Genomic DNA, 26,891 nt, shown 5'->3' on the forward strand with positions numbered 1-26,891 from the left:
CATAAAATCCGAAAATTAGTTCCGATACGAGTTCAACCATACAAAAATTATTGAATTCCGACATCGGATTGACCTTCAAATCTTCATTTACATTTTTGGAAGATTTTTATAAAAAATTATTTTTTCTTCCATAAATTCACGGATTCATGATGTAAATGAATATGGAATCATGAAATATAATTAATATAGGATAAGGAACACTTACCCCAATGTTTACCTGTGAAAATCGCCTAAACTGAACTCCCCAACTCTATTTTTGTCAAAAATGGCTGAAAACCCCCCTTTATAGGGACTCAACAATTTCGAGCGCCACAGGTAGCGTGGGGCGCTGCCTGTGGCGCAATTTCCAGAATTCCAAAATTTCACAGTGCCAGGGCTAGTGCCCCACGCTACTCTGGGCGCTCGCGGCGACGGAAAATTATTCTTGACACGGAAATATGCATAACTCTCTCATACGATGTTCGAATTCGACGATTCTTTTTGTTATGGCTCCGTAATTTCAATACGGATCTAATGTTTTAATCAAAACTGAATTTGGAGCTCATTTTCTTAATGTGATACAACTTAAATCTTGAAGAAACGGCATCAAAACCGACTAGAAATATCCAACTTCTACATTCGATGACGAAACCTATCAAATCAAGTCCGATTGATCTCAAATTTTGCACACAAGTCATAAATGACATAATGGACCTATTCCAAATTTTCAAAATTAGATTTCAACCCCGATATCAAAAATTCAACTCCCCGGTCAAACTTCCAACTTAAATTTTTATTTTAGCCATTTCAAGCATGATTTAACTACAGACCTCCAAATAATTTTTCGGACACGCTCCTAAGTCCAAAATTACCATACGGAGCTGTTGAAATCATCAAAACTCTATCCCGGGTCGTTTTCATAAAAGTCAAACTCCGGTCAACCCTTTTTATTTAAGCTTCCAACATGAAATTCATTCTTCCGAACTAATCCCGAAATACTTGAAAATCAAAACCGACGATTCACACACGTCATAATACATCGTATGAAGCTATTCAAGACTTCAAATAGTATAAAGGAGAATAATTACTCAAAACGACAAGTTGAGTCGTTACAAATGTATTCTAGATAAGTCAACTACAAAAAGAAAAAAAAATTAGCGATGGACAAATTATGTAGTCAAATAACAAAAAATTATCGCTAATCTTATTCAGTGACACAATTAGTGACAGATTATAAAAAAATCCTATCAGCTACATTATGAATTTCGTAACTAATTCTTATTTTGTAAAGTTAAATTATGTTATAAACTTTCTTAGTAATAATATTAATTTCTTTTTTACCAAAAAATAAAAGTCCCTTTTCAACTATTTGACATGAATATGCATTGAGGTAATTTAGGTATTTCTATAAACTAAATTACGGTAATTAATTTTTTATTATCACAAATTATTTTTTCAAAAAACAATTACTATTTCAAAACCTAATGCCGTATTAAAATTTTAGAATAGAAATACACGATAACCAGGCTTCTTAAAAAATACTTATGATTTAAATTTTAAAAACAACAAATAAATCATATGAAAGGAAAATAAAAAGGTAAAATTGGTCCTTTTGATTAAACGATGACAAGGAACAAATATATTACACAAAATCGTGAAGTTTCCATGTTGGAAACTAACAAAAAACTTTCCTCCTGCTTGTTTTTGTATTCTTTGATTGTCTTAATATTTTATATCATTATTAGGAGAAGATACACACTAAATTATATTAGAAAAAATTTCTTTGATCTAGAAATCTTAAATATTAGGAAAGGTTTTTGGATTTTACAATTTTATCCAATGTAAAATACGTTCTAAAGGGTAGAAAATACGAACGACATTTCGCTAAGGCCTTCGTGCTTTTAATATAGTATAGATAGATAATAATATAGAAAATAGATAGATAGATATAGATTAAAGGCTAAATATGCTTAGGCAACTATTATAAGCAACAAGATCAACATTTGCTAATAACTTAGAAACCAAAGGTCCAAAAGTGCAATTCCGTTAACCAATTACATTATTCTCCTTTCGGAAAAGGTCCAAATATGCCCTTGTACTATACGAAATTGAGCACATTTGTCATTCGTTAATACTTTAGCTCAAGAATACCCTTACCGTCACATAGTTGGTCCATATATGCCCTTAGAGTCACACAGTTGGCCCATATATGCCCTTTTCGAAACGGAATCCATCCAAACTAATTAGCTTTTTCGTTAATTGTATTAAAGTATATTACAAACACTATTTTCATTTTATTAGTACATTTTTTCCTTTGCATTTCTCTTTTCTTTCTTCTTTTTTCTTTTTTTCTCCTTTTTCCTTTTTCTTTCTCCGTTATCCGATTTTCTCCCTTGCTGATGTCTTCTTCATTTTCGTCACCAATTTCACTTGACAAAACTCATGAATTCCAATTACTAAAAAAATTCTCGCATAAGGTAATCAAGTTCCAATTTCACGGGCCCTCTAAATAAACGAAATTAAATTATTCCAAAAATTATGGTTTAAACTTTAAAATAATAAAAACATCTCAACCTTTAACAATACTCAAAAGACCAAAATATTTAAATTGTTTCCAGAAAGATAATTTAATGATTAAAAGCCTAGAGTTCAAGTTCTAGTGTAATAAATTTGAGTTATTAGTCTTTTTTCAGCTGGATATTTTCTATTTTTTTATTAACTATGTAAATTAAGGGTGTATATGGACCGGGTGAATTATATCGATTTGGATTGGTTCGGCTTTGTTGGATTTTTTCGGGTTTTTTGTTACATAAATATTATTTCAATTTTACTTTGTTGAATTTTTTATAACTAAATACATGTTTAGTAAATATTAAAAAATTGACAAATATATGATCTATTAAAATATTCTTATGGGATAATTTTGTTAGTAATTGGAATTCATGAGTTTTGTCAAGTAAAATTAGTGACGAAAATGGAGAAGATATTAGCAATGGAGTAAATCGGATAAGGGAGAAAGAAAAAGGAAAAAAAAGAGAAGAAAAGAAAGAAAAGAAGAAAGAAAAGAGAAAGGTAAATAAAAAAAGTACTAAAAAGGAAATAGTATTTGTAATACACTTTAATATAATTAACGAAAGAGCTAATTAGTTTGGATGGAATCCATTTTAAAAAAAGTATATATGGGCTAACTGTGTGACTATAAGGACATATATGGACTAATTATGTGACGATAAGGGTATTCTTGAGATAAAATATTAACAACTACAAATATGCTCAATTTTTTATGGTATAAGGCATATTTGTACCTTTTCTTTGCATATATATAGTTCCGTATTTAGGGAATTTCACAAATTGAAAAGAAAAAGAAAGGAAGCAAGAAAGGTTTGTCCAGGGATTACAGCAAAATCACACCTCTCGACACTGTTCCGATTCTTCTTCTTGGCCGGAGTTGACAGCGGTAAGCTTACGATTCGAAATTCTTTATCCTCCGCTCACTGCCTTGTTTTATCAAAGGTCTGAACCCAAACTATTACTTGATTTCCCTCTTCAAATTGAGTAATTTTATGCTGTCAATTATGTGTGTTTCTTCCTAATTTCTTGTTACGCAGTTCGGCTTCTTTTCTTTTAATTTGAATTTTACTTACTATCATTTTTACCTTCCAAGCATTGAACTGACGCACAAAAACTAACTCTTCTTCTAATGACATTTCATAATAAAGTGAGGCATCATATTTGTAACCAAAACTTTTGTCTGGATCCTTGAGAAATTTGATCCTTGATAAATGAAAATCTCCCCCACCTGTTATGTGAACCAGCTGACTCATAGACATGCTACAATTTACAATTATAACCACAGAGGAGTGCACATTTTTCTGAAATGAAGTCAGCTATATCGACGTTTTGAGCCATTAGACATGGTCGCTGATTATGCCAATAAGGTATTGAGAGCAGTTGCTCTTTAAAAGACCATAAGAATTCATGCAACTCATCCTTTGTATCTGCTGGGTGAAACTTGCAATCTCCTGGAAACTTAGAAGCAAGGCTAGATGCACCTGCATTAGTTGAACTATTTTTCTTTTTTAACTTACTGAGCAGATCACCAATCAATATCGCAGTGCTAGGAAGACCAAGAGCTCTGAAGACAGAAAGGAAGTGAGATCCAAATAAAACAATATAACAATCTTCTTCATCAGTGGAGCTAGCAGAAATGACAAAAGCAATCAAATCAGCGACCTTAGCCATCTCGACACATGCCAAATGTGCCATTACAAGAATACCAGGAACTTTAAAGTACATAGCTCGATAGTTCACCATATAATCTCCACTAACTGATTCCGAAATCATCCGCCAAGGATCTATTCTTCTAGAACAACTAAAAACAAGTAAAAGAGCCTCAACATGCTTTATTATATGTGGCTTCACATAGATGTTAGTTCGAGGTACAAGTGATCCAAAAGTCCCAATGCACATCATAAGACAATTATAACCAGCAATGAGCAAGTTCCTGACAATCATTCTGTTGAATATCCCTCTCCCCTTGTCCAGCCAGCCTATTTTGATATACGTATATGTATCAATCAAAATAATCTCAAACAAAGCTAGGGGAAAATTACTAACTTTTACACTTGGCCAAGTATCAAACCAACAACATATATGACTGTCGAAATTATCGTAGAGACACATATTATCAGTAAAAAATGCTCTCATATAGATCATTGTAACTACCAAACCTGACAGTGTCTCTACTAGAAGTTCTGATTCTAGTAAACTTTTGCAGGCAACAGCTCAATCCTTGAAAATTATCATATTTGTTAGGTATCAAATCAACCTTAAACTCATCCATATTACTCAACTTGACAACTAATTGCTTGAAATTATTGACCTCTTCCACCAACTTAGATGAAGTAATACCTAATGGAGGAGGCTCAATAAGGCTATCACAGTAAATATAGTTCAAGAGGGATGATATTATCAACGGGTGAAATTTGGAACAACCTTCAGAGTTGCACTTTCCATCACCCTTCACAACCAAATTGTTCATTAAATCACCGATGAAACTGGAAATATCATATGCATTAGAGACAATATCAAAAGAAGGAACTAGGTACTGCGCAATGTAGAGATTAAGTCCTTCAGTAACAGAAGCTATGAAAGGCTGATAAACCTTCTCCTGTTCCCGGATAGCAGAAAAGTCAACCAAGATATCTCCGTTGTTTTCCAAATTTTTCTTATCTTCCAATGCTACTGCATCCCTATCACCGTTGATGTGGACCAAATGAGCCTTATAGTCAATACAAATTAGTGCATAAATCCTCTCCCATTCACATGCAACATCAAGGGCAATAGAGACACCTCCACTACTTTCAAAATCTTCTTCAACCTCCAGCGACTTATTCCCAACACTATCATCCTCTTGCTTATCCGTCATATAGATTTCATCCCTTTGAGAAATTTTATCGAACACCTGAACCTCGATTTCTCCATTTCCTTCCTCCACCATTTCCTCTTTCAGTATTTCCCTGCCAACAGTAAACTTGGTCGCCCATTCACTATTGCTAACTTGTACATGAACTCGCCTGGCCCTCTTTTTTCTCGAAAGCTTGGCAGTAGCAGATTGTCGACCAAGCTCATATTTGCGCTTCTTCCTCCGAGCTTTCTTCTTGCCGCCGGTGGCACCTCTTTTGTGCTTAGAGTATCGAGAGGGTAGAGAAAATGTTGTGAGATCAGAGTTCTCTGATTTGGGGCCTAGGGTTTCGAAAGAAAAAGAGCCAAATGAATCCATCACAGAACCTCTGATTTGGGGCCTAGGGTTTCGAAAGAAAAAGAGCCAAATGAATCCATCACAGAAGAAAAATGAACTGTATGAATCACCTTCCCTGGAGTTGCTTCGTTGGTCTCAAAATTATCATAGCTAAACTTCAGCAGGTCGTCTAGTGCCGAGGCGCTCATCGACACCACTGAACCATCAACAAATTGAACCAAATAACACCCCGGATTGGTGCTGTCAACCTGATAAACACATGGAACCTGATACAGGTAAGGATGTGAATACGCATGGTAATACTCATAACCGTATGAATTTGGTGAACCATAAAAATGGAAATCAACCATGGTTGCGGAGCCAAGACTTGCGGTGGTTGATATAACCCTTGTTGAACATGGTCACGGAATTGGGGTCGAGAATCGTCGGCTTTGATGCCAATTGTAACGAATCCCACGTTGGAATCGCTATGAAAATAGAAAGCAAAAATTAAAAAGAAAGAAAATGCAGAGAAAATGATAATCAATTTTTCATTCAGGTTATGTTCTACAATGAGTCCTAACAGAGTATAAAAGCGTGAACTAGCTAGTGGGGTAACTAATGAAAATAACATAAAAAGTAGGACTAAACTATGAATGCTAAAACTTTTATCCTGACTTGGCACTTCTTTAACACTTTAATATCAATGTACTACTTTGGAAGCTCAAAGTACTACTATTTTGTTACAGATAATGGCATATCACTCGGGTTCACTTATCTGGCCTATAGTACCCCTGCATTGTGTATTCTTGTTATTCAGTATATTACTATTTCATTACTGGAAAATAAATACATTGACCTAATTATGTCTTTTAGGGACAATCTTACATCTTGTATTGGCTAGACAAAGTTTTACGGTCTTGACACAACAAACGGTTGATCAACCCCTTAATACTAAAAGTTTTCATCAAAGCACTATCAAATTTTTTAACACTGAAATATTTTCTGTTCACTAACAAAACACGTGTGGGACTGTACTGGGTTTGTTGTCGTTGAAACCAAACACAGGAATATTTTTCAGAAAGTGACTTACTTATTTTCCGGAAGATATTTTCTGACATATTAAACACTAGTTTGATTATCGGGATTAGGACTATAATCCTGTGATAGAATTTGGGATTGTATTTATCCCATGTTTGTTTTTATGGGTTTTAGCTAACACAATGGTGGTATTAACTATCCCACACTGGATGTGGGATAACAATCCTCTGGATATCGTGCTTTGCAACAATGGTGGTATTAACTATCCCCTTAAGTTTTTCATGTTTCTAGTGTGCTAGTGGCCATTGGGTCTTATACTTTTGTAACTACTAAGGTGACAAGCTAGGTGGATTCTACTATATTGGGGCTCTTAGTCAACTCTATTTTTAAACTTCACGGCTCTTCCAAGGAATTGAAACAAACAGTAAAAGGAGACATGTCGTATGGACATCCATATACATACTGAGGATAAACACAGAAACTGGCAGATATATCTTGTATATGACATTGTTTATCCATTAAAATCAACCTGCAAAGCAAATTTATTGGAATTCATAATTCTTTAATCTTACTTCCGAGATCTTGTTTCAACGGATTGAAAAGCTGAGTCACTTGTTGAGCGGAGATAGGATGAACTTTATGAATAAACTTAATTTAATTTTTTCTCCAATGTAGTCACTTCTTTGGTTGGACAGGAAACTTTAATCTTCTTCTCCCACACTCAGCACAATCAGAGAAGGTCTTCCTGGCTTCTGCATGGATTTTATGGATTTTCTGCACGGATCGGGATAGGATTTCCTGGTGCTTTAATCAGTTAGGAGATGTTTTCCAAATGAAATCATCATCTTCAAGGTAAATTACATTCTTATTCAACTTTATTTCAGCGTGATAAAGGAAAATTTTGTTCTGTTTTACTGTTGGAATTGCTGGGATTACACATTTATGTCACAACTTTGATAATCTGGTTTTTGATTTATCAAGACAGCGACCATTCAAGTACATGATGTTTAGGCATAGCTGAACGATCACCATGCCTCGTAAGGTAAATTATGGAGTTAATTACGAGGAAGATTTTGATGACTATGAAGATTATGGTTATGACTGTGATGATGGGTGCGGTTATGCAGAGGAAGATGGTGAGTACCTCAGCCTTTCTAGGGAGCTTGAGAGATTCCCAATGCTTAAGACCTCGAGGTTGCATAATTCCACTCCATCTCCCCTCAAGCCCTTAACTAACAAGAATAGCAGAAGGCATTAATCATACTGAGATTACTTTTTGTAATGCTGACTTACCCCTGTCGATGCCATACTTGAATAGAAGTATTTTATTTACTTCCAAACTCATTTCTGCAAGGTAGAAATTCATAGTATTGTCCATTAAACTGCAATGACTTGCTGTATTGTGTTATTTTTCTCTGAACTGTTACAGCCACCATCAATGTGTTATCATTCCGTTGTTGACTATGTCTCTTGAAGTAGGTTGGTGAAGAACATGTAGTTGTTCCGTGGGGCTGCTCTGTACTACTCACTGGGATTAGTAGAAGGATAAAAGTACTTAAAAAGTTACTCTAAACTATTTCCAGGCTTCAGATATGATTGCTTAACTTCTTGGAGGACTCTCAAAAAGTTGCATCCCCTGCGTCTCAATTTTTTTTTCCCATGCTGGAACATCCCAAAATTTTTGATACTCTTCTACGGATAATGATATCCTATGCAACTTCCTGACCATTTATATTGAGGTCCTTAATGCAATGTTTTCCTCACAACACTAAGCTTGCAACTAGTACTATAATTTCTTCTATGCTTATCGGTATAACAATTAAATCAGTTTAAACTAGTACTCTAATTTCTTCTATGCTTATCAGTATAACAAATAAATCAGCTTAACCATTAAGTTCTCAGCCAGTTAGACTGTGTTACATGAGAGAACACAGGAAATATCAATGAGATTTCTTCTTTGCATGGTTAAATGTTTATGGTTGAATACCATGATCTTAGGATTTGCTACAGGTACGCCACCAATATGTGTTTTAATAATTTGCTACAGGTACGCCACCAGAAACAAGGTCAAAACAGGAGTTGGATAACGCTGGCGTTTGGCGTTGTCCCATTTGCACTTTTGATAATGAAGATACTATGAATGCATGTGATATATGTGGAGTGCTTCGTCATCCATTGGTCAAAAATTGTGCCGGCAGCAAAGAAAATGCAGGTTAGCAACTCATGAACCTGTCCTCAGTGTCTATATATGTGTGCCTCTGTGAAATTTGATACTATGCTTAGCACACTTATATACAGCTTTGCTAAGTGTATTTTCCATCTTCATTACAAAATATTTTCTTTTGGGGGCGCCAGTGAGAGGGGAACTGTTTATCTGTTTCCATGGGATTGGTTACAATTCTCCTTGATGTTATTTCATGCTTTCCTTATAGCTAACTTGTCTGCTGGTCTATATATGTTCTTTGTGAAATTTGGTACTACCCTATAGTAACACTTATGAATACTAGCATTTTGGGCCAGGGCATGAGAAAACATTTTCTTTTTGGGGCTGGGAAGAGGAACTGTTCCTGTGGGTAGTCCTTTGGTCGCATTCTGCTTGATGTTATTTCATGGTTTATTTATAGCTACTGCTGCACTTGTATGCTGTCTCTATGAAATTTGTTACCATTTAGTAAACATGTGAACTGCTTTGCTTACATGCTCTATGCACCAAAGCATATTACAGAACATGAGAAACCATTTTCTTTGGAGGCTAGGGAAATGGAAGTATTACATGGGTAGTCCATCTCTTAATGTTATTTCATGCTTTATTTATCTACCTTCTACAGAGAAATTCTTATTTGAAGGTTTTGGGCATTTTCCACTCTGTTCTTGGTCTGCCTATTTTACAGGTTATCAAGGGTCCCTATCTTATATGGACAAAATACCAATTTTTACATCATTATATATAGGTTTTATCTGTTTTGCTTGTTGTTTCATGTGTGTCCTGCTTGCTGCTTCATAGAGTAGATGGTTCCCATGCAGTTGGTGGCATATGTAAAGATTCTGGAGCATCTGTAATGGCGAAGTCTCTGTTTGCATCGCTGCTGCTTCAGAAACCAAAAAAGGCTGTAAATTTTGAAGCACAGAATTACTCTTTTAAGACTGAAGACTGCTTTAACCTCTACAAGCCTGGAAATATGTGTGGACATTTTCATGATTTACACACAGCTTTTTGCTCTCAAAGCCATTGCAAGATTGATATAGGTCTGCACATGCTCCAGCCCAGGATGCCAGTCTATAGGCATAAATTGTGCACTTCCTTTTTTTTTTTTCCTCCCCTTTGCTTGAAAAATTGTGTTTGCTACATTATGGTACTTCTATCTCTGTTCGGTATTTGGCGATCTTTGCTTTTAATTCATTTTCTCACATATGCTAATGATGGTGCAGTACCTTTCAAGTTTGACCCCCAGTCTCCAGATGATTCAGTACTGAGTGGAATAATACCATCCAGATTACGTCCCAAAGGTACTCTATACATGCTTCTGATTCAATTATCTTGCATCCTATTTCCTTAAGGTGTTCTCTTGTTAGGGCAAGAGTGCTTCTAGAATTGAAGTCCGTGGAGTCAATGGCGGAGGTTGCACTCGCTTTAGTTAACTGCAAATATAAATTAGAAATTGAAAAGAAAATACCTACAATCAGTGAATTAATGCATCAACCATTATTCCATTGGCCTAGTTGACGAAGATGGAGCCTTGATGGAGGGTTCCCTACAAGTGACCTCCTAGTCGAAAAGATATCTCTCTTTTTTGAGAATTTATGTGAGGGAGCAAAGGTGTCTGGTTGTTCCCTCTGAATTGCAACTGGACAGTGATGTGAATCATGTTTTTTCAATTATTTACTGCTCCTTCCCTCCAGGTTGCACAAAATGCTCCGTATTTTTTTGTCCACCACTATCCTCTTACTCTTCTCCTTGGAAGAGTGAGTAAATACATGGCATTTTAAGTTTTTCTAGTGGTTTGCAAATAAACTCAGTATGATTAGCCTAAATTTCTTGTAAACCCAATATAAGTCTTAGAATTCATTTAGATATATCTGTGGAATTGATAATTTAGTGCTTTTCATGAAACCTTTTTTCCCCTTTTCTTTTCCCTGTCTAACTTAGGTTGGGGTTCACGAATACCCTTTTCTAGGTTTGTATTGAATACTAGGTTGTGTAACTGTTTTCTTATGCGTTTTATATCCTTTATTTTTTGGAGAGTTTGACATCTTTTATTTGCTTTCTTGCTCTCCTTTCAGCTGATACTGACAAGGTCTTACAGTTAAATGTCCCATCAAATAACAAACAACTAAGTACTGAAGTTAAAAAAGATTTGGCTGCTGAAGGGCATCCAAGCTCATACACATCATTAGCAAAAGATGATTTGAAGGATAGTGATTCTTCCTCGAAAACTAGGGGAAATGATGGTGTTACAAGCAACTTGAACGATATGTCTATATCATCAAAGCCTCGCAGTGTGGATACTAGAAAGAGTGACAGTGCAACATCAAGCTCAAAGAATAAGCCTCAGAAAGGTGTACAGCCTCCTCAAAAAGAAGATAACTTCAACCAGTTAAATCTTGCAATTGTAAGTCCTTCATTTACATTTTCTTGATTTAATATATATTACACTGCTTTTTAGTTGCAAAATTTTCAATATGTAGGTTGGCCATGTGGATTCTGGGAAGTCAACACTGTCAGGAAGGTTGCTACACCTTTTGGGGCGGATTTCCCAGAAAGAAATGCACAAATATGAAAAAGAGGCCAAGCTACGAGTGAATATTCTTCATCCTTTTTGTATGATACTTTCAAATCTTTACAAGGTTATTGACAAGTCTATTGTCTATTTAATCAGGGAAAAGGGCCGTTTGCTTATGCTTGGGCATTGGATGAGAGTGCTGAAGAAAGAGAGAGGGGAATAACTATGACAGTGGGCGTTGCTTACTTTAACACAAAATGTTACCGTGTTGTTCTGCTTGATTCTCCAGGTCACAGGGACTTTGTCCCAAATATGATATCAGGGGCAACACAAGCAGATGCAGCAATTCTTGTAATTGATGCTTCAGTAGGTGCATTTGAAGCAGGTATTGATGCTACTGGAGGTCAGACGAGGGAGCATGCACAACTTATCAAAAGCTTTGGGGTGGATCAGATTATAATTGCTGTTAACAAAATGGACGCAGCGGGATACTCCAAAGAACGATTTAATGCAATTAAGAAACAATTAGGCACATTTCTCCGTGCTTGTAAGTTTAAAGATTCTTCAGTAGTATGGATTCCCGTAAGTGCCATGGAAAACCAAAATTTGGTGACAGGTCCATCAGAAGCACGGTTGTCATCCTGGTTAGCTTACTAGCCAACATCCTCCTTCCCCCCCCCCCCCCCCCCCCACCCCCAGTTTTTGTGGTTCGGGTGTGTGGGTCTACGAAAGCACAACCTTACTAGATAACAGGTAGCTGAAATTTAAAATAGCGAAAGTCTTCCTAGACATAAATAACCTAAAGGTCTAATTTACTTGTTAAGATGAAGACTGTGCAATGAGTTAAATTGTGCTTAGTAATTGTAGTTCTACAATGTATATGGAAGTGAATATTGGACCTCTAAAATCCAACATAATCCACAAGATGAATTTTGTAGATATATACAGATTACAGATGACACTTTCAACAAAGAGCACACATAGAGAACAAAATGATAGAATGTCGCGTGAGATTATTCACCATATCCTGCATAGACCTCCATGTTCACCAGTTAGTAGGTCGCGCAATATGTTGATTGCAGATGATGAAAGGGATGAGGCAGACATAAAATGACGAGGGAAATTGTCTTAAAGAACCTACAATCTCTAGAATCAGTGCCGATTTAGCTAAGAAAAGAATACATTGAAAATAATAGATCCATTTAGGCAATATCAACTAGTTGAGATTAATGCTTATTTGTATTGTGCTTACATTTTTTTTGGATAATAGTTGTATTGTGCTTACATTAGATTAATGTTTTTCAAGAGTGTGCTATTTGGTCAGAAAACTTTATCCCTATATAGATAAGTTTGAGATTTAGAGAACTTTTAATTTTAAGAAGCTCCAATCTGCTTCATATATTATTTATTATTGAAATGAAATAGACTTGAATAGAGCGGAATGGAAATGGAGGATTCAATTGTCTGAATCCAATTAATTTGGGATTGAGGTGCAGTTGACTGATATTGGCTTATCGAAAAAATTTAGTTGGTTTAACACAAATTAGTTGAGGTACCCTTGTTGTCTTGATTCTTGACAAACTCATGAAGTATGAACATGACTCTTAAAACTTGCAGGTTCCAAGGTCCTTGCCTATTGGATGCAATAGACTCTCTCCAACTTCCTCAAAGAGATTATTCGAAGCCATTCTTATTGCCGATATGTGATGTTGTAAGGGCACAGTCTCAAGGACAAGTGTCAATATGCGGTAAGTTGGAGAGGGGAGCTCTTCAAACTGGAAATGAGGTACTGGAGACTACTAAAGAATTCCTTTCTTGTACCCTTTCTTTCTCTATGTAACAGATGCTTTTGGGAGTCATTTCTTACCTAATGGTTTATGTCTGCAAATTTGTTTTGATTTGGTAGACTAATATCTATGCATTTAACACCGAATTGTGAACAGGTCCAGGTTTTACTTATGCCATCAAGAGAAATGGCAACGGTGCGTTCTTTGGAACGTGATTCTCAGGTTTGTAACAGTGCAAAAGCAGGAGACAGTGTCACTATCAACCTACAAGGTATTGATGCAAATCACGTGATGGCGGGGGGTGTCTTGTGCCACCCTGAATTTCCTGTTCCAGTTGCAAATCATTTGGAACTGAAGGTTCTCATCCTGGACAATTCCATTCCAATTTTAATTGGCTCTCAGGTACCATTCATTGATAGCTGTGAAAAATTTCAGAGATTTCCGTGCCATGTCTTATGTATAGTTAATAAATATAGAGAACTTGATATCTACAACTATGCAGTTGGAGTTTCTTGTACACCACGTTAAAGAGGCTGCACGAGTTGTGAGGATTTTGTCATTGATTGATCCAAAGACCGGAAAGGAGACCAAGAAATCACCTCGATGTCTTCTGGCAAAGCAGAATGCTATCATTGAGGTTTTTGACAAAACCAACTATCATGTTTATTTTGTGTATTTCTTTTTCTTTTTCTTTGGGTGAGGTGAGCCAGCTAATACGCTTCGCCTCCATGTGTAGGTTGAAAATTGGCTCATTAGCAGTAAAAAGATAACTCATTTCGATAAGCTTGTTTGTGATGGTTTAGGTGGTTTTGCAAGGAATGGTTTGCATCGACGAGCATTCTAATTGTAAAGCTCTCGGAAGGGTCTCCCTCAGGTCATCTGGAAGAACCGTTGCTCTTGGTCTGGTGACTAGAATTATAGTGAAGAAGGAATAAAGAAACTTCCAGTACCAGAATGCGAGCTTGTAAATCCTTTCTCTTTGGGGCTGGTCAATCTTTACATGTACATTACGGTTATTCTAATAGGATTCCTTTTCTTGTTCTTTAATCGAACTCTAATTTTATTTTGTTTCTTTCTTAATGTGTTTATGTATAATTTAATCGGAAAAGTGTAAACGCATTGATTGTGAAAGGGACAACTTTGATTCTTTCTTTCTAATTAGGTGCACAAGTATCGTATGCGTTTTCGACAAGTTTTAATATTTGAGAACGTGTATAGCGAATGTCTAACTTTGTTTAGACACAGGTTAGTAGGTGATTCTATTCCGTTCCACACACTCTGCACAAGCTTTTTGCGTGCTTTACATATTATAAATTAATTTTTCCAAAGACAGAAGTGTTATTTTCAATTCAGAGTATAAAAGAGATTAAAAGAACGGATATTGCTTGTCCTTCTAGTCTCTTGAATCCGGAAGCCCATTATTAGTAATTTAAGTGGACTGCTGACTTATATCGATTCCAATTTTGGTTAATATAATTTGGGGCACTTTTTTTTATATAGTAATTTACCAGTTTCGTATTTCGCCAGTTAATAACCCAGTTGGTTGGGCAGTTTTGGGACCAAGAGAGTTGAATACATTTGGTAAATGAGATGCATTCTTCAGACCAAATGGAAAGTTTTGTTTGTTCGAATTTCTTTATATATTGTCGTTGGTTAATTTTGTCGTTTGCTAACGACAACTTTAAAGAGAAAATTAATAAACCAACTAAAAACACAAAATAAAAGAAAGTTGGTAAAGTTGTCTCTATATAACTTATAGCTCGTGAGTTCGAGAAATAACTACTAATATTTGTATTAGAGTAGACTGTCTACATCACACCTTTTATGGGTGTGACCCTTCTCCGGACCCTGCATGGATTCGAGCCGTGATTGTTTTTATAGGTGCGACTCTTCTCCGGACCCTGCATGAATTCTAGTCGTGAAAACAACCATAAATGCATTTACTTTCTCCGGACTGACGAGTGCTCTCACCTCTGCAAAATTTAAGGTCAAATGGTTTAAAATGATTCAATTAACAGTAAACAAACCTCAAAAACTGCTAAAGTATATTCCCTAATTAAAATAAAAGTAATCAACAATAAAATCTCATCCATTAAAAAGCTTTTTTGTTCCTCATCCACACATATTTCTGTACTTGTCTTTTTTCATGACATAATACTTTTCTTATTTTGTGCGTATTATCCGCGGGCCTGCCACAAACGACAAATCAGCCCTCCTTTTTAACCTTTAAACGCCATTATTTCAAACAAAGTAAAACCAACGTGGCTATATCTTTCGCCACGTGGGTCCCGGTCAACTCTACTGAAAAGTACTCCACCAGTTCTCATCCACAACTAGGAATCCTTCCTTTCGCCGTCGAACCAAATCTCCATCTAATTCCATTACTCCTAATATTATTTATCATAAATAATAGTATATGTAATCTCCATCTAATTCTATTCTTATTTATGTGTACAAATATTTATAGTAAGTAATTAACTACGTATATAGATTAACAAAAATTAACTACGTATATATATGCACATATAGTCAAGCACGTAGAGATTTCTGGAAAAGGATGCAAATTTCTTCCGTAGTAGAAAACTAACTTGCAACAGAATCTCTGAATTCACACAGAAAGAGAAGAGAGAAAATTTAGTGTGTGTGTGTGTGTTTTGTTGCTTCTTTTTTTTCCTTCCTGCGGAGGACGATAAGGTTAACAAGAGAAAGCAGAAAGAGTCATTTTTTTGCACATTTAGACGTAGAGAGACAGAGAATTGTCGAGGATTTTGAAGGAATTAGGGTTAGGAACTGTGGAGAATGGCGGCTCAGGGAAGAGAAGGAGGTGGAGGAGTAGCGGTTTTATGTGGTGGTGCAGTCAATGCCGTGGATTCTTCTACCTCGTCCTCCAACGGAGTTTTGGACAAGGAGAGTAGCAAGCAGGATTCTCCTATTCTGTTTTTTCTCTTCTTTCACAAGGCAATTCGGCTGGAGCTTGACGCACTTCACCGTTCGGCGTTAGCGTATGCTACTGGACAATTGGCCGACATACAGCCGTTGCTCAAGCGTTACCGTTTTCTTAGATCAGTTTACAAGCACCATTCCCATGCTGAGGATGAGGTCCGACTTTAACATCTCTATTTTTTTGTCAGTTCCAATAGCATTTAATTTTTTTCGCTGCTCAAACGTAGTTGAAGCCTGTGACATTGTCTTTTCTGTATACGGAATTGCAAATTAAGTCATTATATTAAGCTACTTGCTAGTTGTTGTAAGCTCTTTTCATTTTCCGATGGTGTGCTTCTTGTTGCTGTTGAATTTTTAGAGAGCTTCATGTTATTTGTTGCCCTGCTCTATGCGTCTCCCTATGACTAGTGATTTGGTTACGTGTTTGTCTATTAATGTCTATTCTGTTTTGTATTTGGCAAACACTATCATCTTAATGTAATCAATACTTCTCACTCCATTTCCCGAATGAACTGTTTAGATATGAGATGATGTTAATTCTTGGCACTTCTTATGACGGTCTTAGCTGCATTTTCATGAAATTTCTTTTTTGAGCAATCTGATTATAGCTAATGCTAAGTATGTTGTACCTTGTTTCATGAGGAAAAGAATCTTCAACAAGCCCAACAGACTGTTTTTACATTTAAGCAATCCCTTTATCAGGCCAATATGGCAATTAGAATATAAAATCCATACTTCTTCTACTGAAAATTAAGGGTTGACATCTTGTTGAGATAGATTGACCTGGTTTATATGTTGCATGCCATGATGGTTCTAATGGTTAAAATAGTGGACCTTGGTGCTAGTTATTGCCAATTTTGTGGACGTCTTGTACTTCCATTTGGTAGTCTGTTCGATTCTTTTTTTTTGAAAAAGATTAAGCAATATTGGCTTGGTATATTTGAGGTTAATGTCAAAGTCCTGTTTAGATATGTAGATTCCATCTATATGACACTCACCCCATACTGTTTAATTTCCAAAGTATTTGTCTGGTCATTTGTAGTCTTTGTTTAATATGGCTTGTACATTCTAAAAGAAGTAGGGGAAGTTATGGAAAATTGGAGGGAAGAGAGAATAGAGACTAGGAAGGACGCGATTTTGGAAGACAACACTCTTTGTGCATTTTGGATCATTTGGCAAGAAAGAAAATGAAGACTTTTGAACGAGTAGGAAGACCAACATAAAAATTGAACGAGGTCTTTTGTTTCAACTGTACTTCTGGAGTAAATGTTCCATTTTCTATAGACAGTTGGGTGATTTTCTGGATACTTAATGGCATACTTCTTTGTAAAGTTGACATCATCTTGGTGTAACTTGTGAAGAAATCATTCTAGATTATAAAAAAAGACTACCGTGGATGATTGAATTTCTTTTGTCATGCCTGATAAGCTGTTGAAACTTTAGTTTTCATAATATTGCAGTTGGCATGTTTCTTAGTTTCATAGTTTGTTCTACTTTTATAAATGTCTCCTCGTGTGTGCCTTTGCTACAAATGATAGCATGATTATAACAATTGCAGGTGATCTTTCCAGCTCTCGATATACGTGTGAAGAATGTAGCACAGACATACTCCTTAGAGCATAAAGGTGAAAGTGATCTTTTCGACCACCTTTTTGAGCTCTTAAATTCTGAGAAGCATAACTATGAAAGTTTTCCACGAGAGCTGGCATCTTGTACTGGGGCATTGCAAACTTCTGTTTGTCAGCACATGTCGAAAGAGGAAGAACAGGTATTCTCCTAGGAAACATTGCTTGAGTTTCATGTTTAAGGATTCCACATCTTTCATGGACCTTCTCTGTTGTCAGTTGTTACACCTGCTATTTGTTCCAAAATCAGAAACTATATTTGTTTTTCTGTGAGTGATGTTACAGTATATTTACTCCTCTCCTAGTATGCAATTTCTTCAATGTCCTAATCTGTATTAGCCGTGAGATGACTTGAGCGGAGAAGCAATCGTAGTTATCAGAATTCTACCATAAAGAAGGCAAATCCCAACTTGTGTAGCCTTCGGAAGTGTGATGGCTTGTCTTGTGCTGGTGTTTTGGATACCTGACCGGTTTCAGCAGTAGTTTAATAGGGTTGGTCACCTAAATTTTGAATCAACTAGCGGATCATCAGCACAAGGGCACAACTCATTTTCAAAATGAGTTGGAGTTGGGGCAACCCATGCATAACCTACACCAATTCTATACTCCTTTTATTGTTGGTTTTCCCCTCAGTCTTAAAAGTAAGTTGAGGTGAAAAAGATCTCCTTAAATATTCCATATGGTACAAATTTGGTATTCCAAGTCTCCATTTTGACCGGTGAAGATGAACAACAAGACAGACAAACAAAAAGGGTGGAGTACCTATTTATTGTCATAGTTGCCTGATATTTGTTGAGGTTTCAAATAGATCTCCTGCTGTGGACTTTTCGTCATGAGCTTATTAGTTTATTTCTTTGAATTTTTCCATCTAAAAAGATTTTTATTAAGACAAATTCATAGAACAGTTGTATTACTATATCAAGTCTGAACTTGGATGAACATCTCTCTATGTGCTTCCTTTTACACTTAGAGTTACTAAACTTCGTACGAGATCTGTATTGTTCTCCACTGATATGCCTTAAATTGCTTCGTTGCACTTAATTAAGTCAAGTTTGCAGATAGTGAACTTTGTTGCTTCTCAGAACAGGTAGATATGTATGTTTTGTGTGGGACTGTTACTCTTTTGACATGTCACTGGCCTGAGAGGATTGATGACATTGTTGACTGGTTAGCCTAGTTTCATCTTGTTTTTTCATTGCTTGGTTGCTTACAGAAGGGTTGGGTTTTCCCTAGAGTACACCAAGCCTAGCTTGTGTAACATGACTGGTCAGTCGTTGGGTTATTAGGTCCTTTTGGATTTCAAAGTAGCATAGTTCTTGTGTCCTATGTGATGTCAGTTTTGATCTCATTAAATCAGAAGCAACCTTGAAAATCCATATAGTTTACATGTTTGTTGACTCAAACTAATGTTCCTTACAGGTATTTCCTTTGCTCATTGAGAAGTTCTCAAATGATGAGCAGGCATCACTTGTTTGGCAGTTCCTTTGTAGCATTCCTGTCAATATGATGAAAAAGTTCCTTCCTTGGCTTTCATCTTCTATATCTCCTGATGAGCTCAAGAATATGCAGAAGTGCTTGTCTATGATTATTCCAAAAGAGAAGCTTCTCCAGCAGGTTTTTTTTTCTTTTTTATTTTTGCGCGCGTTTGTGTGTGTTAATGTGTAGATGCTAACCACATTTTTGCTCTGTGTGTGTGCGTGCGCGCGCGCGTTTGTCTTTCTCTAATTGTCCCTCTAAAAGTGTTGTTTGCTATGCTTCTTTCTTTTGAAGGTAATTTTCACCTGGATGGAAGGTGGAAAGTGTGTCACTGCAGTTAGTGGGCATGATATCGATGCTGAGCTGGAATGTTCTATGGATTTCAACTCCGTCACAGTCTCTTGTGCGTCAGGAAAGGTAAAGTGTGCGTGTGAATCATCCAGCACTGGGAAAAGGAAATTCGGGCTAAAAGGTGATACTTGTGATACTGATCGTGGAAACCCAATAGATGAAGTATTGCATTGGCATAATGCTATTAAGAGAGAGCTAGATGAGATAGCAGCAGAGGCTAGAAGAATTGAGTTAGCTGGAGAATTTTCTAATTTGGCACCTTTCTATGCAAAACTTCAGTTTATTGCTGAAGTCTGCATATTTCACAGGTATTGGTCTATGAAAAGTTTGTTTCATTAGTTAAAATATAGAAATTCGACAAAGATTATGAAATTAAAAAGGCAATTTTAAAATTTCACTGAAGATTCTATGTATTCCATGCTGTCGTTTTTATTTTAATCTCTTTTTAATGAAAAGGCATAGATATGTAATAGATGAGTTTTCTGGTCCTTTCATGATGATCTCTATTTCGTCAAATCATATATGCTGCAAACTGACTTCTCTCTTTTTCTATACTTTTTGGCTTATACCAGATCACCTATTTGTTGCTTCTTGAAGCAACTATATCATTGACACTCTCCTTGAATGGATTTAGTCATGAAATTCTGATATGGTTTATTATTTTTTATGACTGAAAAGTAGAGCTTTTGGGAAAGAAAAGAAATTGTTTGTTGCCTATGAAGACATAAATTTTACTTGTATAATGGGTCAAACTGATGGTTGATGTGTCTCTGCAATAGTCTTAAAAGAGTTTAGATGCTGATCACAAACTGCCCTTTGGATGTCTTCTGTATGCTATATTACTGAGGTAGTGGGACAAGAAAATTGCTGATTTGTGAAAGTTTCTTAACAGATTGTTAAATATTAAAGATCTTTAGTTATTTATCCCAAAAAAAAAGTGAAAGCACAATTCATTAGTTGCAAAACAAGAATAAAAAAAATAAGGTGGTTGCCAGATACTGGTAAAGTAATTCTTTTTGACCTTTTTCTTTTGAATAAGTTAATGGAGCTAATCTTGCTCCTCTCTGACATTTTGGAGCCTGTCCGACAGCTGCATAGCATTCTACTTGAGTTATATATCCCGCACTATTAATTGTGCTTAATGTTAGAAACTGTAATGTGGGCAATTACTGTTGCTGACATAAGAATTCACATCCACAACATCAAAAGCGGGCTTTATGTTCCTGTTTCAAACTGAAACTTTAACCTTTAGATTTACCTTATGGCAGTGTTGCCGAGGACAAGGTCATATTTCCTGCTGTAGATGGAGGACTCTCCTTTTTCCAAGAGCATGCTGAAGAAGAAAGTCAATTTAATGAGCTTCGTTGTCTGATTGAGAGCATTCAAAGCACAGAAATCAGTTCCATTTCAGCTGCTGAGTTTTTCTCCAAATTATGTTCGCAAGCCGACTTAATTATTGAGACAATCAAACGGCACTTTTACAATGAAGAAGTTCAGGTGGGATTCATTATAAATTTATTGTTCTTGCTGAAATTATTAAAATTATTATGTGTCTCATTACTGATAAAAAGAGTTATTATGTGTCTCATTGTACGTTACTATGGCCAAAGGTGAATAAACTTGCGAGGTGCAAGTCCCAAAAGTATGAACTGTCTCTGTTGGTTCAATAAGCTCCAGAATTTGATCTGCTTACTGTTTGATGGATTTCTCTTGGACTCACACCTACTTTCTAGTATAATTTTGTTAAGAGCTATTGCATGACTTCTACCCATGTCTGCAAAAATGTCCTTCAAAGCTAAAGCATATTTGTCTTGTCCTCCATCTCCAGGTTCTTCCGCTTGCTCGAAAGCATTTTACCCCGGACAGACAGAGGAAACTGTTGTACCAAAGCTTGTGTTTAATGCCATTGAAGTTGATAGAGCGAGTCTTACCCTGGCTAGTTGGATCACTGTCTGAAGATGAAGCCAGAAATTTCTTAAAAAATTTGCAGCTGGCAGGTATTCAGCCGAATAGTTTTGTTGCTAGAGCAGTTGATATGCCAGCAGTTCTGTGTTTTTACTGAATTATGGAATTGAATTCTGCCCTTGCAGCTTCAGCACATGATTCTGCTTTGGTAACCCTATTTGTTGGTTGGGCATGTAAAGGACGTACCGATGGTGTATGTTTGTCTTCTAGTGTCACTGGTTGCTGCCCTGTTAAAAGATTTACTGACATTGAAGAATCTTATATTCGAGCACCTTGTCTATGTTTACTCTCAGTCAATACTGATGATTCTAAGAGGCCATCCAAAAGAAACCTTGCCGTAATTTGCACAAAAGAAAATACATCGGACTCATCTAAGGGTGTAAATGCTTGTAATATATCTTGCAATGATCAGTCATGCTGTGTCCCAGGATTGGGAGTCAGTGATAATAATCTGGGACGAACTACTATATCCACTCCAAAATCTCTTCGTTCACTGACCTTCAGCTCGACCGCTCCTTCTCTTGATTCAAGCCTCTTTATATGGGAGACAGATTGTACCTCTTCTCAACCCAACCATAAAGTGCATCCTATTGACACAATATTCAAATTTCATAAGGCGATACGAAAAGATTTGGAGTATCTTGATGTTGAATCTAGTAAGCTTAGTGACTGTCATGAAGCTTTTCTTCGGCAGTTCATTGGAAGATTCCGGTTGCTTTGGGGTTTGTACAGAGCCCACAGCAATGCTGAGGATGAAATCGTTTTCCCTGCACTTGAATCTAAAGAAGCACTCCACAATGTGTCTCACTCCTATACCTTAGACCATAAGCAGGAGGAAAAATTGTTTGAAGACATTTCATCTGCCCTCAATGATCTTTCGAAGCTTCATGAAGGGCTGAAGGATGACTCTATGGGCTTAAGTGATAGGGATCACATAAGGAAATACAATGAGCTTGCCACAAAGGTTCAAGGAATGTGTAAATCAATCAGAGTAAGCCTGGATCAACATATATTTAGAGAAGAACTTGAGTTGTGGCCACTGTTTGGCAAACATTTCTCTGTGGAGGAGCAAGACATCATTGTTGGTCGTATAATTGGAAGCACAGGAGCTGAAGTACTTCAATCAATGTTGCCCTGGGTAACTTCTGCTCTTACTCAGGATGAGCAGAATAAGATGATGGACACATTAAAGCAGGCTACTAAAAACACCATGTTCAGCGAATGGCTCAACGAGTGTTGGAGACGAACTCCTGAATTATCTGCACAGCCTGAAGCCTTGCAAACTAGCAATACAAACAGAGGTTAATGCTATGCCCTCACTTATTTCTGTGTATCTTGCTCTTGGAACTGCAGTTTAGAGCTTAATTTATGGCTTGACCGTTAATGCATTCAATGGAGGTAACATTTGTTCCTTAAAAAATACTAGGTTCAGTTGCTGATTCTCATGAAGGCTTGGACCAGAGTGACCATATGTTCAAACCCGGCTGGAAAGACATTTTCCGTATGAATCAAACAGAACTTGAGTCGGAGATTAGAAAAGTTAACAGGGATTCAACTCTTGATCCAAGAAGGAAATCTTATTTAATTCAAAATCTGATGACTAGGTTTGTCTTAGTGCTTCTTTTTGCTCTTTTTATCTGTTGCAAAATCTGTACATAAATAAACAGTAAACCGCATCTTGATGACTTTTCTATGTACTCAGCCGTTGGATAGCCTCCCAGCAGAAATCACAAGCATCAACAGAAGAAGTTTCTTGTAGTGAAGATGTTGGGTGTTCACCGTCCTTTCGAGATCCAGAGAAGCAGATTTTTGGATGTGAGCACTACAAAAGAAACTGCAAACTTCGTGCAGCTTGCTGTGGAAAATTGTTTACATGCAGATTCTGCCATGATGAAGTGAGCGACCATTCAATGGACAGGTAAACCTTAGCTAGAAATACCTTAGGTTGCAGTTGGGTTCTTTACATCTCATGTCTACCTTTTTTTCAGGAAAGCAACAGTAGAGATGATGTGCATGCGTTGTTTGAAAGTTCAAGCAATTGGACCTAGCTGCACGACACCCTCATGCAATGGATTTTCCATGTCAAAGTACTTTTGCAGTATATGCAAATTCTTTGACGATGAGAGGTAGACGAGTCAACTTAGCTTCTTGTTAGAGTTTGACATAAATGTGTTGTTTACATCCTACTTTGCGTGTTTATCCATTTGAGTGCATCATTTAAGTGTACTTGAATTACTGGATGAAGAATGACATGGTCTTTTTTATGTCAGCTAATGACCTTAGATCCATAGTAGTTTTTGACAATATCACCTGATGATACGTTTTTTCTCTTACATATGTCATTAAGAAACATATGATCCCTGCACAATTAATGCATTTTTTGGTTGGTAGTACTATATAATATCTGCAGTAAGTTATGCGGGAGTTATTAATTTATGCGTGATAGAAAGAGGAATAAGGATACATGTATTAGCAATAAAAATATGAGCTATTTAAAGACCCAAATGCTCTTAAAGTAAGTAATTCCATCCTAACATTCTATGTATTATTAGTTACCCAATACCTACATTATTATTCACCGCATAAAAATACCTTCAATATTATTCTATGCATATACAATCATGACATTATAATTCCAACAATAATTAGTATGTGAACCAAACTACCCTAACAACATCTTTTCCACTCTCTCGAGCGAAAAATGAGATTGAATTTTTCATTTCTCTGTGAAACTTGTGTGAGAATAGGCAGTTTTCCTCTACTGAATGCCTATTTTCTGTATCAGGCCGGTATATCACTGCCCCTCTTGCAACTTGTGTCGTGTTGGAAATGGTCTCGGAATTGATTTTTATCATTGCATGAAATGCAATTGTTGTCTGGGAATAAGTTTGAAAGAGCACAAGTGTTTGGAGAAGGCTTTAGAAATAAATTGTCCCATCTGCTGTGAGTTTTTGTTTACTTCAAGTGCTACAGTTAGACCTCTGCGTTGTGGGCATTACATGCACTCAGCTTGCTTTCAGGTGAAAAATCTATCTTGTACTTTGTGCTCTGACATATATATCCTTTGACTTCTAAAGAATTTTGAGGAACTGATTTATTTGATTTAAGCTCACTAAAATTTTAACCATACTCTCTCTACCAGGCATATGCTTGCAGTAACTACGTTTGTCCGATATGCAGCAAATCCATGGGTAATATGGCGGTAAGAATTTCCTAGTGATCTCCTTTTATATTAATTCTTTTAGGCTGCACTCTGCGCTTAAAATTTTGTCTGCTGCTGCCTTCAAGCACAAAAGATGGTGAAGCTGCTATGCCAAAAGCGAGAGAAACCCCATCCCTCTCTTTCCTTTTTTTGCCCCCATGTTCCCCCATAAGCAATACTTTCATATAAATTTGTGACGTTTTTTGTTCTTTGTCGAGTGACATGTAGTCCTAGTTTTTATGATCACTTTTTGACATTTAATTACACAGCAGTTATGAAGAGTTTCCAACTTTTTAAAATTCAATTATTATATTTTTGATTTGTGGGAGGGGCCTCTCTCATTGTATCTATTTCTCCTTTTCCTTGTTCTTGACTTTCCTGGGAGGGTAGTTCAGGTGCCTCCTTGTTGTGGGGGGGGGGGGGGGGAAGAATGGTCCTATTCATTTAGCTGTTGCAACTCATAAAGTTGTCCTTGAGGGTATATGGTGCTACAGACTTCTCAGAGATTTTGATACTTTAAGTGCTCATTTTGAGTGGTACCCTAAAGTTTCTGTAAATATTACACTTGCCAGGTTTATTTTGGAATGCTCGATGCGCTGCTGGCTAATGAGGTTCTTCCAGAGGAGTACCAGAATCGTTGGCAGGTTTTGCCTTAATTAACTTTTCTGTGCATTTTACTTTCATTTCTGCACTTGCATTGGTATCTTTGGTACCACAACGATCAGAAATTGTTGGCTGTTAAAAGATTAAAAATTGTTGATGGATGGAGAACACATATAGCATTAATTTTTGGCATGTTGGTGAGATGGAAAACATATATACCATGATAATTTCGTCATCTTTTCAAGTTATTCCGTCCGTTTACTCTGTAAAGCTTAAAAAGGTTTAGGATGAACGGAAGAGACTGGCAACCAGAGTAGTGAAGTTGTTTTCTACTAGAAATGGATGCTGTTGTTGCTGCAGTTGTTATGAGTCTTCTAGCTGTCTCGATCTCGACATCAGTAATGTAGTCATTGTGGCAGAAATCATAAAAGATAGTACTTAATTTTGATGATCTGCTAGGTAATTGTTCTAATTAGGACATTAATTAATTTGGTACTAGGTGCTATGTTAGAATTTGTATAGCGTGATCATACTTTGGTGGTGTATCTGTATTTTTCCTTAATCTTCCATCTAATATGATGATATTTCAAATTCAGGATATTCTTTGCAATGACTGTGAACAGAAAAGCAGGGCGCGCTTCCATTGGTTATATCATAAGTGTGGGTCCTGCGGATCTTACAACACCAGAGTCGTTAAAGCGCCTGCGACATATTCCGACTGCCCTACCTCAAATGGTGGAGGAGTGAGGAGTGAGGAGTGAGGAATGAGCACTCTCTCTACTGTTCGATGAGTTTTTGCACCTGTAAATAATGTACAGACGACTAAGCTTTTTCCCCTAGTGTCGATATTAGTAGGCAAGGAGGAGGCCATAGTTCTCAGGGAATGGATATTATCATGCAGCTGTTTTGTTAACAGCTATTGGATCTATTACCAGCTTAAGTTCAGAGCCTTAGAGAGACTGTAATATACCTAATGTATAGTCTATAAATTTGTTTCAATAGTTATCGTTTAAAGTTGCAATGATAATTTTTACTCCAAAAGTAATTCTCGCGTTTGTTTCAAATGCTATAATGATCTCTAATCAATGTTATTCTTTTTACTATTTTTTCATTGTTAAACAAGTTTGCTGCTTTCAATAGACTGAAAACAGGCCTTTAAATGGGTTACATTGTACCAGTATTAAATCATCCGAATATAAACAAGATGCTCGATTACCAAAAACTTGAGGGTGGGGGGAAATGCGAGTACCACTTAAGAGCTGGAGCATTGGCTTCAGACGCATCTCAATTTCTCAAAAAGTAGCCGCTACCGCCTCAACTCTCATCTCTTGGCCCTCTCTTTCTACTTTCCATCAAAATTTTCACTCTTGATATCATAAAACACTAATGCTAATTCTACTACTCCGCTGATTCCCTGGCTTGATTAGTTCCTTATAATTTTGACAAGGTAAAGTAGAT

General features: G+C 36.6%; 3 protein-coding genes across 12 annotated transcripts; 2 read left to right on the top strand and 1 right to left on the bottom strand.

Moving 5' to 3' along the window:
- Nucleotides 1–3,292: 3,292 nt before the first annotated feature.
- LOC104102235 (uncharacterized) lies at nucleotides 3,293–14,426 on the top strand. 9 transcript variants are annotated; one of them, XM_009609898.4, is made up of 13 exons: nucleotides 3,293–3,436; nucleotides 7,456–7,612; nucleotides 7,742–7,896; nucleotides 8,808–8,972; nucleotides 9,785–10,006; nucleotides 10,190–10,267; nucleotides 11,042–11,370; nucleotides 11,447–11,557; nucleotides 11,638–12,125; nucleotides 13,099–13,267; nucleotides 13,425–13,670; nucleotides 13,771–13,905; nucleotides 14,072–14,426. In XM_009609898.4, the coding sequence occupies exons 3-13, from the start codon at nucleotides 7,791–7,793 to the stop codon at nucleotides 14,201–14,203; spliced, it is 2,181 nt and encodes a 726-aa protein (XP_009608193.1). In that variant the 5' UTR covers nucleotides 3,293–3,436; nucleotides 7,456–7,612; nucleotides 7,742–7,790; the 3' UTR covers nucleotides 14,204–14,426. The 9 variants fall into 9 exon arrangements, with proteins under 9 accessions (XP_009608193.1, XP_070053820.1, XP_033513564.1 ...); XM_070197719.1 differs by having other exon boundaries at nucleotides 13,431–13,670; XM_033657673.2 differs by having other exon boundaries at nucleotides 7,746–7,896.
- LOC108946183 (uncharacterized) lies at nucleotides 4,167–5,905 on the bottom strand. Its single transcript, XM_070197721.1, has 2 exons — nucleotides 5,770–5,905; nucleotides 4,167–5,710 (listed from the first exon to the last, which is right to left on the bottom strand). Exons 1-2 carry the CDS (start codon nucleotides 5,818–5,820, stop codon nucleotides 4,667–4,669), a joined length of 1,095 nt encoding a protein of 364 aa, XP_070053822.1. The 5' UTR covers nucleotides 5,821–5,905; the 3' UTR covers nucleotides 4,167–4,666.
- A 1,187-nt stretch (nucleotides 14,427–15,613) lies between the features above and the next one.
- LOC104102236 (zinc finger protein BRUTUS-like) lies at nucleotides 15,614–26,478 on the top strand. 2 transcript variants are annotated; one of them, XM_009609902.4, is made up of 14 exons: nucleotides 15,614–16,367; nucleotides 17,770–17,979; nucleotides 19,256–19,450; nucleotides 19,607–19,971; nucleotides 20,932–21,160; nucleotides 21,492–21,660; nucleotides 21,754–22,929; nucleotides 23,055–23,232; nucleotides 23,331–23,546; nucleotides 23,617–23,754; nucleotides 24,414–24,648; nucleotides 24,771–24,830; nucleotides 25,403–25,474; nucleotides 26,030–26,478. In XM_009609902.4, the coding sequence occupies exons 1-14, from the start codon at nucleotides 16,068–16,070 to the stop codon at nucleotides 26,192–26,194; spliced, it is 3,708 nt and encodes a 1,235-aa protein (XP_009608197.1). In that variant the 5' UTR covers nucleotides 15,614–16,067; the 3' UTR covers nucleotides 26,195–26,478. The 2 variants fall into 2 exon arrangements, with proteins under 2 accessions (XP_009608197.1, XP_009608198.1); XM_009609903.4 differs by having other exon boundaries at nucleotides 23,061–23,232.
- Nucleotides 26,479–26,891: the final 413 nt, after the last annotated feature.

The sequence above is a fragment of the Nicotiana tomentosiformis genome, chromosome 3 (genome assembly GCF_000390325.3).
Source record: "Nicotiana tomentosiformis chromosome 3, ASM39032v3, whole genome shotgun sequence".
NCBI lineage: Eukaryota > Viridiplantae > Streptophyta > Magnoliopsida > Solanales > Solanaceae > Nicotiana > Nicotiana tomentosiformis.

Coding starts and splice junctions, on each gene's coding strand:
- LOC108946183 (XM_070197721.1), bottom strand. CDS start 5,820: ATGGATTCATTTGGCTCTTTTTCTTTCGAAACCCTAGGCCCCAAATCA. Junction 5,711..5,769: donor CCCTAGGCCCCAAATCAGAG/GTTCTGTGATGG, acceptor CCCAAATCAGAG/AACTCTGATCTCACAACATT.
- LOC104102235 (XM_009609898.4), top strand. CDS start 7,791: ATGCCTCGTAAGGTAAATTATGGAGTTAATTACGAGGAAGATTTTGAT. Junction 11,558..11,637: donor AAAAAGAGGCCAAGCTACGA/GTGAATATTCTT, acceptor CTATTTAATCAG/GGAAAAGGGCCGTTTGCTTA. Junction 13,906..14,071: donor AGCAGAATGCTATCATTGAG/GTTTTTGACAAA, acceptor GTGATGGTTTAG/GTGGTTTTGCAAGGAATGGT.
- LOC104102236 (XM_009609902.4), top strand. CDS start 16,068: ATGGCGGCTCAGGGAAGAGAAGGAGGTGGAGGAGTAGCGGTTTTATGT. Junction 16,368..17,769: donor ATTCCCATGCTGAGGATGAG/GTCCGACTTTAA, acceptor TAACAATTGCAG/GTGATCTTTCCAGCTCTCGA. Junction 19,972..20,931: donor GAAGTCTGCATATTTCACAG/GTATTGGTCTAT, acceptor ACCTTATGGCAG/TGTTGCCGAGGACAAGGTCA.